This window comes from Pseudophryne corroboree, chromosome 10, assembly GCF_028390025.1.
Source record: "Pseudophryne corroboree isolate aPseCor3 chromosome 10, aPseCor3.hap2, whole genome shotgun sequence".
Classification (NCBI taxonomy): domain Eukaryota; kingdom Metazoa; phylum Chordata; class Amphibia; order Anura; family Myobatrachidae; genus Pseudophryne; species Pseudophryne corroboree.
The window spans coordinates 336,458,126-336,471,096 of NC_086453.1; the positions used below are offsets into that span (position 1 = coordinate 336,458,126).

Below are 12,971 nucleotides of genomic sequence, written 5' to 3' on the forward strand. Positions count from 1 at the left end.
TTTGTTGGAAACCACGTCCTCGACCTCGTCTACCAGGCGTGGCTGTTCCTCTGCCACGCCCGCGAAAGGACTGAGGTCTAAAGGATTTGAACGCAGGTCCTGAGTATCTCCGTCTAGGTACTGTTGGAGGCAATGGTAAGAAAACAGACTTTCCTCCTGTGGCCTCAGAAATCCATTTGTCCAATTCAGGACCAAACAACTTCTCGCCACCGTAAGGTAACGCCTCTATACCTTTTTTGACCTCCGCCTCCGCTTGCCAAGACCACAGCCAGAGTGCTCGTCGTGCTGTAACTAGCGAGGATGAAAGGCGAGAAGTGAGCTGACAGACGTCAGTAGAAGCTGTACAAAGAATCAGCAGCTTCCCAGATTTGATCAGCGAGAAGTATAAGGTGATCGTCACTTAAGGCAGACTTGAGTTCTGTTATCCATACCATTAACACCTTAGTTACCCAAATGCCAACCAACCCAGGTCTAAGCAGCACTCCTGCTGCTGTATACATGGACTTTAGCATAGCTTCTATTTTACGGTCCGAATGGTCTTTAAGCGTAGTAGCAGTTGGTACTGGTATGGTTCATTTCTTTGTAAGTTTAGACACAGACGAATCCACCAATGGCGGATTCTCCCATGTAGCTGTCACAGACTCTGGAAACGGGTAACTAGACTTAAATCTGCGAGGTATAGAAAACCGTTCATCCGGATTCTTTCGTGTTTCTAGTAACATCTTATTAAGAGACTCCGAAACAGGAAAACACATTGGAGTTCTCTGTCGTTTAGTAAAGACGACCTCATCATTTGTCAGAGGCTCCTCAGTTTCTGTAAACTTCAGAGACTGACGCACTGCTCTGATGAGATTATCAATGCCCGGGCTGTCATAATCGTCACTATCTGACTGCTGGTCTACTTCGCCCTGCTCACCGTCATCTTGCGCAAAGAGGTCAGGCATAAAATCGTCAGAATGCAACATAGCAGAAACTGGTAAATCATAAGACAAATGAAATTTCTCCCTTTTACCCAAAGTGGACTTGGACTTTTGGCAAGGCTGAGACCCCTCCGGTAGTTCTAGCGGTCTCACCCTAGACTCAGATCTTGCCGCTTCCCGCTCTTGTCGAACGGCGGCCAATTCTGATTGCAATCCAGCCATAACCTGTGTTAGCATAGCCCATGGAGGGTCTGGGGATGAAACCAGCTTTGTAACCGGAGTCAAACTTGTATTCGTAGCTGAATCCACAAAACATACTGTACATGTGGTAGATCCATCCGGTAACACATTCTTACAGACATGGCAGTGAAACTGCTTTTTTGTTTTTGCTGATGCCTTAATCATTATGCAGACAGACAACACAGAATACAAAGACAGACAACTTGCACGACTCAGTAAAATTGTACTAAGGTGTCTCTATATATATATATATATATATATATATATATATATATATATATATATATATATATATATCTGGCCAAGTGCAGTGCACGCCAGTCTATATGAAATCTGATCCCAAATTCCCCCTAACACCCCTGCGCCTTCTGTGTAGTAGAGATGTAGTACAGGAACGTCTGGAATCACAACAGGAAGAAACAGGGAGCATGGTGAAAATGGCCCCCCCATGCTTACAGTATAAAAGAAAGTGCAGATTATAACTTCCCAAACAGATATAATCAGTAAATATCCTGTTAAAAAAGGCTTAACAGCCTCTCTATCTAATAACCCATGCAGCGTTCTGCTGCTGCTATGGGCACACTCTCCCCCCTTGTGTGTGTGCTCCCCCCCCCCCCCCCCCCGTACTCCGTGTACCGCTATCTATTACACGGAGCCGGGGATTACCTGCGGGGAGCTGAGGTAGAGGGAGCCGAGGAGCTGAGGTAGAGGGAGCCGGGGAGCTGTAGAGGGAGCCGGGGAGCGCACTGCATAGAGCCGTAGGGCGTAACAATACAATATAGCCAGACACAGTACAGGTTGAGTCTCCCTTATCCAAAATGCTTGGGACCAGAGGTATTTTGGATATGGGATTTTTCCGTATTTTGGAATAATTGCATACCATAATGAGATATCATGGTGATGGGACCTAAATCTAAGCATAGAATGCATTTATGTTACATATACACCTTATACACACAGCCTGGAGCTCATTTTAGCCAATATTTTTTATAACTTTGTGCATTAAACAAAGTGTGTCTACATTCACACAATTCATTTATGTTTCATATACACCTTATACACAGCCTGAAGGTCATTTAATACAATATTTTTAATAACTGTGTATTAAACAAAGTTTGTGTACATTGAGTCATCAAAAAACAAAGGTTTCACTATCTCTCACTCACTCAAAAAAGTCCGTATTTCGGAATATTTGGATATGGGATACTCAACCTGTACCTGATTAGAAAAAACCTGTGGCGTGTGACTGCAAATGCAGAACACAAACAGAGGATTTAAGTGGTATATGGTGACTGAAATACACAGAGAAAAATACAAAACAGTATATCCTGTGAAACACTAAAAAAATATACACACATATATTTATATATATATAATGACCCTGATGCACTTAGCCCCCCTCAGGGTACACAATATAGTGATAGCAATATGTGATACACGGAATGGAAACCACACAGCAGCTATAGGCACACACAGTCACATGTACAATGCAGAAATTATTACACACAACAATAAGACTGCACGGAACTAGTAATACTACATAAAACTATGTATACAGATATAACAATGCACAGTAAACACTGGATGTATATCACAGAATACTTGTACTAAATATTCATATAATTATGCACTTGTTCTTAAGTTTTCTACATGTCATTTAGACAGTGTTAGTTAAGTGTCCTGTAAATGCACAGCGCTGATAAGGCAGGTGGCTTTACAGAGGAGACAGGGGGTCATTCCGAGTTGATCGCTTGCTGCCGATTTTCGCAGCGCAGCGATCAGGTAAAAAAAACGGCAAAACTGCGCATGCCAATGCGCAGGCGCGTCGTACAGGTACAAAGAGGCTCGGTGCTGGATTTAGCAAAGATTCCATTCGCACAGCCGAACGCAAGGTGATTGACAGAAAGAGGGCGTTTATGGGTGTCAACTGACCGTTTTCTGGGAGTGTTTGGGAAAACCCAGGCGTTTGCAGGGCGGGTGTCTGACGTCAAGTCCGCCTCCAAAAAGACTGAAGTGATCGCAAGGGCTGAGTAAGTCCAGAGCTACTCTGAAACTGCACAAAATGTTTTTTGCTGCGCTCGGCTGCAAAGGCGTTCGCACACCTGCACAGCAAAAAACACTACCCCGTGGGAGGCGACTATGCGTTTGCACGGATGCTAAAATTTGCTAGCGAGCGATCAACTCAGAATGACCCCAACAGTGCCCAGCAGTCCCAGAATCAGTGCAGCTCTGTGTAATGGCGCCCAAATGCTGACAGGGAGTGAGGGAGAGAGAGAGAGATGCAGCTCCAGGGCGGAAACATCTGCTGTACAGATGGCGCCTGGGGCTGGGGATACAGGTCAGCGCCTTATCCCCTCTGCTGGACTTCACCACCGGGTACTATGGAGCCTGTAATAAACGGATTTTAGTAAATCCGACCTGTGCTCCTTGTCCTGGTGGATATAGTGGGGTTCCTGCACGGCCACAGTGTCCATGCCAGCGGCGCGTTCAGTCTCCGGAGACTGCAGCCGGATCGCAAATTCAGCGGGTCCCACCTGGGGGGCCCTCTTACCTCCTCCCTAACGTGCGGCCACGCGATCCAGGAGAGCAGCGGCGGTATGTGTGCCTGATGAGACCGGAGCGCCGGTAAGTACCCGGCAAACAGGCGCGGAAATATACAGCGCCGCTGGGGGAGGTGATGGAGCCACAGCACGATATGTCAGAAAAGCTCTTTTCAGGGCTGCCGAACGGAGCCCATCCTGTTAGCTGCCTGCACTGCAGGCACCAACTTACAAACTGAACTCCAGTGCCTGGAGGCGGGGATATAGAGGAGGCGGTGCTGGGCATCCTGGAAACAGTCAAAGCTTTAGCCTGTTGGTGCCTCAGATGAAGTTCCAACTCTACACCCCGATGTTATTCCCTGTGGAATACCAGTGTACCCCGCTGCAGAAAATAACATTTACTCCCAAGTCTGAGGGGCTGGATCAGATAACAAATCAAAAATGTGATACCAGTTTAACAGGAGATGGTTTTTCTTATTTAATGTTGTGAAGTTCGGCCTCCATATACTGCATTAAAGTACTATGAGTCGAGAATTTCCACAATGCTATAAATTATTTTCTGCATACATTAAGTTACCATTTCATTCTAAGCTTGCTCCGGACAATTGTTACATGTAAAACTCTATGCAATGAATGTACCGAAAAATACATTGTTAATCCAAACGGCTCAGATAGGGGAAAACAATATTGCACTCTAATTTTGCCGACAGGGCAGGTAGACCACTGCATCCCCTCACGCTCATCAGACTGCTCCTTATAACAGTTAATAGAGCAAAAGTCGTGTTTTAGCCAACGTGACTCCATTTTGTGTGTTCAATTGAAAGGTAACAGACAGAGCCATATGAGAAGGGTTTTTTTTTTTTTAAGACAGTTATACTTCAGTCAGGAATGTATCCATGCACCATAAATCCTTTTTAAATAGCATGTTTCTTTTTAACCAGTTAGAACCACAAGATATATGCTTATACTAAAGATAAGATTATGTTAAAGAATGTAGACCAATTATAATTTTGTAGATCGCCATTGTCAAATGTATCTTGTCCAAGGCCAATGAATATCTTTGTAGACTATAATTGATGACTCCCTGTTAATTAACATGAATAATGCTCGTTAGAAAAATGTAGTTTGCTTATTAATAAATTTAGCCAATATTAGTAAGTTAGGCAATACTGCCCTCTATTGATGAATTATGTAATGCATATGTAATGTTTAAAACCAGTTGACATGTGCATTAATCAGAAAACAATAAGAACCTACTGTATATACCCCTTTGAACACAATAAAACACGTCAGAGTGATTTAAAAACATTAAGCTGGTCATGTCAATTCACTCTTCTTGGCCACATCTGTATGCTGATCTGAAGACTGCTTGCTGTAATTCGGTTAACTGAAGGGTGACAGAAGCCGCAGCTTTATCACAGTCATACTGTGCCAACATCAGGTGCAAGATGGCGGGGCTGATGGAAACGTGGCCAAACATTCAGGTGCGTAATGAGATCAGATCTCTGCGCCTAAAGGGCACATCCGCAGCTGAAATTCATCACCTACAAATGCTTCTGTCCTCCTGAATCAGACCTTCAATGCGGCACAAATTGTCAGCTGTAGTGGACTTGCTTGGCCTGCCGGATTGATGCTCATCTTGAACGTCTGTCCTGCCATTATCAAAGGCAGTGCACCAAACTTGTTTCCAAGACTTGACGGTATCACAGTACACCTCGACAAGTTCACAATGAATTTCGGCTGCTAATGTGAACTTTAGACGCAGAAATCGGTTCACATTACGCACCTCAATGATGTTGGGACAGTATGACGGCTATGAGGCGCAGTCTAAAGGGCGTGAGGAGAAGCAGCGGTCTACCTGCTCTGGCGGGAAGTTAGAATGAAATAGGGAACCTTATACATGTAAGAGGTCTTGTTACCTTACTTATTGAGCCACCCTAGTAAATTCATGTAACCAAGACATCTGCTTTTACCATAGTTATACATAAATGTTTTAAAAGACGTCTTTTTTTACAGTCTGCCATAATTGTAGGTGGGGAACATTTCATTTGTGCAGGCATAGCAAATTTCCCCTTAATTGCATGTCCCTGAGTTCCCCCAAAACATTAGCATACTGAAATCCTTTAAAAGGGGCAATTCAATGATGCATGTAGCATATGGGGACTTTCATGAGGGCTCCTACTCAGCTCCATTGTAGAGCCCTAGATGGATGAAAGTGGCCCAAATGAGAACCGCAGCACTATACAGTCCTAACAGCCACCATTTCTCACATGGTAGGGAGGGGGGACAACTGGACAACCCCTGTAAAGTCACAAGGGACTAACTAAGGATGGTAATCACGCACCTCTGTCCATTGGGTCTGCTATTACCGGCAAAGTAACCTTTCCGATAGGCACAGCAAATGCCTACTGTGATAAGGACAAGCACCACCACCACCACTAGGATTCCTCCCACGATACCACCAATGTTCAAGTCATCTGTGAAGAAATACATACTTGTTAAAGAAACACCCAAAACTATAGCTAAAAAATTAAGAAAATCAGATTTAACTATTCCATTTACACAACATTAACCAGAGATATTGAGAAATAGCTATTGAAATCATTTGTGGTCATTCAGTGTTCTCCCCACGCTTTAAATTACGGGCGGTCAGCCTGGCAAGTCCCCCCTTGTCGCTCGGCAGCCAAGACCCCCTGTCGCCCGGCAGCTCCTACCGCCACTGTGTCCCCTGCAGGATCGCCCGGCAGCCCCAGTAATGTGCACATTCCCCGACGTTCTCCTGACACCCTCTCCAATGTTAACATGTTTCCGGTGGAAAGGGATGCTGGACGGAGCTCCGGATGTGACATCTGCTTCAGTCACAGTTAGTGCGCTCCATCCGGCATCCGGGGACGTGCACACTGTGACGTTGATGGAGGGCAGAGATCCCTCCCACTACTTAAAGGAAGACGCGCGCTGTCTAGGAGGGAACAGATGCCTGAGCATATTAGAGAGTGATCAACCAACATCCACCCTCAGAGACTCTGTTCTGTATATCACTGTGTTTTGAGTCAGGAGCTGTAAAAACTTGTGGAGCTATCAAGTGGGGGCAAATACTTGTTTTAGTATCTGAGAGCTGTTTGTTGGGGCAATTCGTATTCCGAAAAGCTGTTTAAAAAACAATTGTGCCAGTATCTGAAAGCTAATTTAAACATTTATTGTGAAGGCCCCTACCCGGCAACTTCTTGATGCCACCTGGCTGGAAAAATTTACTGGGGAGAACACGGTCATTATTAAATGGACCCTTGTGCAGTAACGAAGAAGATCCTCATCCTCAAGCTGTACTGACAAATCTTTGTTCCTTGGATTCAAGGGGTCCTTGAGAGGTCTTAGGGGACCTCAATATGGGACCTAGGTTGCATCTTCTGAGCCACATGGGATTACATTCATATGTTATAAGTAATGTTATACTAACCAATACATTAAGGATAATATGCTAGGTTGGTGGTGCTCCCAAGAGTCAAAAAAGCAATGTTAGAATTGTAGAGAGAAAAGAGGACTCTGGTGAGAGCATCCCAGCACCAGAGTCCTCCTTTCTAGCTACAATTCTTAAGGTTCAGGTCTATAACAACATATAATATGTTACCCCTGATGAAAAGCATAACTGACGCAGACAGCAGGAGAGGGGAGCAGGTAAGTAAGCCACTGAGCAGAAGGTGCACCATGTGAGTAGCTGGCCACCATTACCAATCCCTAGTAGTGAGAACTTACACACTTCCAGCAGCTGAGCATCACACTGTGCCGAGCCAGCACCATTGCTGGCGATACAGTAATACTGCCCCATGTCGCCTTTGTTTACTACTGAAAAAACCTGGGGAGAGAAAGATGAGAACAGTGAGAACGGTGAGCTCGGCGTCAGGTACTGCAGCCACAGTGTCACAACCAGACCCCCTGGCACTTACCACGGTACCTGTATTTGCATTTAGCTTGAAGGAGGAGTTGAGGAATTTTGGGTTGTCTTTGGAGTCTGCAGGAAGAGAATCACTGTAGCGGAACCAGCTGTACACAGACTTGGGATAGCCCTCACTCTCCTGACAATGCAGAACGGCAGATTTGCCCACAGGGACGGACTTGGGCACTTGGCATTTTGGAGTCACTGGTTTCACTGAAGAATGGAACAAAGTAACAGTCAGCTCCATAGAGATAATATACTTGGATAAACAGGGACAGTTCCAGGAGACAGCAGCCATTAACTAATTGTACTCCTGTGTTAAGCGAGTTGGAAGCCATCCATGCTAACTCTTACCAGTACCTGAAGTGCACTGACGCATCGTAAAGCAGGCTAATATACTTATTACACTGTATGGCATGCTGGAAAACATTGATGGGGGGAAAAAAAGCTAAAAGAACTTTTTAATAAAACAAACAAGAAGTTTGTAAAATAAGATTCCTTCACCTCCAATCTCTACGGGGTTACGTACATCACTGAATCAGGCCCTTAGTTTGTAAATAGTGTACTAGGTACTTAGGATTACTGCTCTGGCTCAGCTAGGTAGCAAATGCAATAAATTGGGCTACTTGGCGCAATTTGAGGATATGTGCGTGTGGGCGCATCTGTACATGCATGTGACATCCAACAGATCTAATCGCAGACTCGCCAGAATGGTAGTCTCTGACGTTATCTATAGTTACATATGGGATCTCAGAGTTCCCTCAACACATTCTATACATACAAGTCGTATCCAACTGAGTCACCAGAACCAATGTTCCTGACAAATTCTACATACATGTGGGAGCAAATTGACCTAGCCTGAGAGGACTCTCCAGAATCAATGTTCCCAACATATTTAATACATGCAAGTGGGAGCTAACTGACCTAGCCTGAGGCTCTCCAGAACCACTTTCCCAAATACTATGGATACATATATGTGGGATCCAACTGATCTAACCCAAGGATTCTCCAGAAACCCTTTCCCAAATACTACAGATACATACATGTGGGATCTAACTGACCTAACCTGAAGACTCTCCAGAACCACTTTCCCTGATACTATAGGTACGAGGGGTGATTGCTAAGTACCCGTGTTTGGCAAGAAAATAAAATTGTGTGTGTGTGTAGGGGGGGGATTTTGGTTCTTACCGGTAAATCCATTTCTCTGATTCCACAGGGGACACTGGAGGATCTTTACGGTAAGGTATAGATGTTGGACTAGTGGGAGCCTGGCACTTTAAATTGTTTAGAATAGTGACTGGCTCCTCCACTCTATGCCACCCCTACAGACCAGTTTGAAAACTGAGCCCAAGGGGAGATGGATCAACATACTCGAACAGAGGAGGAGGTGAAATATAGAAACAGTCAAAAAAAAAGAAAAAGGATTTTAATTACCTAACGGTAAATCCTTTTCTCGTAGTCCATAGAGGATGCTGGGGTCCACATTAGTACCATGGGGGAATAGACAGGTCCACCAGGAGCCAATGGCATTTTAAGAGTTTGAGAGTGTGGGCTGGCTCCTCCCTCTATGTCCCTCCTACCAGACTCCGTCTAGAAACTGTGCCCGAGGAGACGGACATCTTCGAGAGAAAGATTATACACAGATAGTAGCGAGATTCATACCAGCTCACACATACAAGGCAAACCAAGCTAACTAGCTTGAAACTCAGTAACGGCTGAATGTACTGAACCAGACAACCACTGCAGGATAACGAAGCGCTGGGTGGGCGCCCAGCATCCTCTACGGACTACAAGAAGAGGATTTACCGGTAGGTAATTAAAATCCTATTTTCTCTTACGTCCTAGAGGATGCTAGGGTCCACATTAGTACCATGGGGATGTATCAAAGCTCCCAGAACGGGAGGGAGAGTGCGGAGGCTCCTGCAGAACTGATTGAACAAACTTTAGGTCCTCAGAGGTCAAATTATCGAACTTGTAGAACTTAGCAAACGTGTTCGACCCAGACCAAGCAGCTGCTCGGCAAAACTGTAAAGCCGAGACACCCCGGGCAGCCGCCCAGGAAGAACCCACCTTATGAGTAGAGTGGGCCTTAACAGTCCTGCCACAGAATATGCATGCTGAATAGTGAACCTGCTCCAGCGAGAGATCGTCTGCTTAGAAGCAGGACACCCAATTTTCTTGGGATCATACAGGACAAACAGAGAGTCCGATTTTCTGTGATGAGCAGTACTCTTCACATAGATTTTCAGAGCCCTCACAACATCCAAGGACTTTGACAGAATTGAGGATTCAGCAGCAACTGGTACCACAATAGGTTGGTTGATATGAAAAGCCGACACAACCTTTGGAAGGAACTGTTAACATGTCCGGAGCTCCGCTCTATCTTCATGGAAGATCAAATAGGGGCTTTTACAAGACAAAGCCCCCAACTCCGACACACATCGAGCAGAAGCTAAGGCCAACAAAGTGACAGCCTTCTACGTGAGAAACTTGACTTCAACCTCCTGTAGAGGCTCGAAGAATCCGATTGGAGGAACTGTAACACCACGTTAAGATCCCAGGGTGCCGTAGGCGGTGCAAAGGGAGGTTGGATGTGCAGAACCCCTTTCAAAAAGGTCTGATCCTCAAACCTGAAGCCAGCTGTTTCTGGAAGAAAATGGTTAAGGCCGAAATCTGGACCTTTACGGATCCCAACCTCAGGCCCATATCCACCCCTGCTTGCAGGAAGAGGAGAAACCATCCCAGTTGAAACTCCACCGTAGGAAACTTCTTGGATTCACACCAAGATACATACTTTTTGCAAATGCTATGGTAATGTTTAGACATTACTCCTTTCCTAGCCTGTATGAGGGTAAGAATGACTTTGTTCGGAATGCCCTTCCGAGCTAATATCTGGCGTTCAAACTCCATGCCGTCAAACGTAGCCACATTAAGTCTTGATAAGCGAATGGCCCCTGTTGCAACAGGTCCTCCCAAAGAGGAAGAGACCTCGGATCTTCCAGCAGTAGACCCGCGTACCAAGCCCTTCTTGGCCAGTCCGGAGCAATGAGGATTGCTTGAACTCTTGTTCTCCTTATGAGTTTTAGAACTCTTGGAATGAGTGGAAGTGGAGGAAACGCGTACACCAACTGGAACATACACGGAGACACCAGGGTGTCCACTGCCACGGCTTGCGGGGTTCCTTAACCTGGAACAATACCTCCAAAGCTTCTTGTTGAGACAAGAGGCCATCATGTATATTTGAGGTACACCCCAAAGATCTGTCACCTCCGTAAACACCTCTGGATGGAGGCCCCACACTCCTGGATGGAGATAGTGTCTGCTGAGGAAGTCCGCTTCCCAGTTGTCTACTCCCGGAATGAAGATTGCTGACAGCGCCAACACATGTTTTTCTGCCCAGAGGATGATTCTTGTTGCCTCTACCATTGCAGCTCTGCTCTTCGTTTCGCCATCGTTTTATGTAGGCCACCGTTGTTACATTGTCCGACTGCACTTGAATGGCTCGATCTTGCAGAAGATGGGCCAATTGGGGAAGACCGTTCTAGACAGCTCTTAGTTTCAGAATGTTTATTGGAAGGCTGGATTCCTGGCTTGACCACCTTCCTTAGAAGGTTTCCCCCTGAGTGACTGCGTCACAGCCCCAGTGACTTGCATCCGTGGTTAGAAGGATCCAGTCCTGAATCTCAAACCTGCGGCCCTCCAGGAGGTGAGGTATTTTCAGCTACCAGAGGAGTGAAATCCTGGCTTTCGGCGACAGACGTATTCTCTGGTGCATATGTAGATGAGATCCCGACCACTTGTCCAGGAGATCCAGTTGGAAGGACCGAGCATGAAACCTTCCGTACTGTAGAGCAACCATCTTTTCCCGGACCATTGATTGAATCACCAACGCTTTCTCCTCCGAGAGAAACACCCTCTGCACTTCCATGTCGAGGAGCATTCCCAAAAAAGACAATCTCCTTGTAGTCTCCAAATGTAATTTTGGAAGGTACAGGATCCAACCGTGTTCCCTGAGCAGATGTGTTGTGAGAACAATGGACTGCAACTACGTCTCCCTGGACGATGCCTTTATCAGCAGATCGTCCAGATATGGGATTATGTTCACCACCCTGCCTGCGGAAGAGAACCATCATCTCTGCCATCACCTTGGTGAACACCCTTGGTGCTGTGGAGAGGCCGAATGGCAGCACCTGAAATTGATAGTGGCTGTCTAACAATGGAAATCTGAGATCAGCCTGGTGCGGCAGCCAAATCGGAATGTGGAGGTATGCATCCTTGATATCCAGGAATACCAGAAACTCTCCCTCCTCCACACCTGATATCACTGCCCTGAGAGACTCCATTTTGAATTTGAACACCTTCAGGTAAGGGTTCAGTGATTTCAAGTTCAAAATTGGTCTGACCGAACCATCCGGTTTCAGTACCACGAAAAGGTTTGAAAAATAATCCATGTTTTGCATATGAGGTGGAACTGGAACAATGACTTCTAACTTTTCCAATTTTTGGATGGCTTCCTGTAGGATAGCCCTGTCTGTCAGCAAGGCTGGCAAGCCTGATTTGAAGAATCGGTGAGGCGGGAGTTCTTGAAACTCCAGTCTGTACCCCTGGGACACAATATCCTGTACCCAAGGATCCAGGCCGGACGACCCCCAGACGTGGCTGAAACGTCTGAGTCTCGCACCCACCAGACCGTCCTCCAGGCTGTGCGGTCCACGGTCATGCTGAGCACTTTGATGAACCAGGAGGTGGTTTCTGGTCCTGGGAGCCTGTGGGAGCAGGCTTTTTGGATTTCGCCCGACCACCTCTAAAGAAGGTGGTAGGAGGTTTGGACTTTTTTGCCTTAGCGGTCCGAAAGGACTGCGGAGCAGCTGAAGAAAATGGTTTCTGTGTAGGGTGTGCAGCAGAGGGAAGGAAAGGTGACTTACCCACGGTTGCCGTGGAAATCCACGCATCCAATGCTTCCCCAAATAGAGCATGACCTGTGTAGGGTAGCTTCTCCACACTTCTCCTGGACTCTGCGTCTGCAGACCATTGGCGTAGCCAGAGTCCCCTGCGAGCTGATACCGACATGGAAGATATTTGCGCAGTCACCGTATCAAGGTCCTTCAACCATGAACCCCGCAGAATCCTGTAAGTTATGTAAAAACAATTCAATGTCACTTCTATCCATTGTATCCAAATCCTCTAGTAATGTGCCGGACCACTTTACTATGGCTTTAGAAATCCACGCACAGGCAATAGTGGGTCTTAACACCACTCCTGAAGCAGTGAAAATGGATTTGAGCGTAGTGTCAATCTTACGATCATCCGGCTCTTTTAACGTGGTAGATCCAGGGACAG

The 12,971-nt window shown here is 46.1% G+C and overlaps 1 protein-coding gene across 1 annotated transcript in view; it reads right to left on the reverse strand.

Moving 5' to 3' along the window:
- Positions 1–12,971, reverse strand: part of JAM3 (junctional adhesion molecule 3) — a 169,044-nt gene that overhangs the window by 25,174 nt on the left and 130,899 nt on the right. Inside the window, exons 5-7 of the mRNA XM_063943610.1 lie at positions 7,642–7,844; positions 7,451–7,550; positions 6,045–6,177 (exon numbers count right to left, since the gene is read on the reverse strand). Coding sequence (XP_063799680.1) covers positions 6,045–6,177; positions 7,451–7,550; positions 7,642–7,844 — 436 coding nt within the window. The remainder of the gene's footprint in view (positions 1–6,044; positions 6,178–7,450; positions 7,551–7,641; positions 7,845–12,971) is intronic.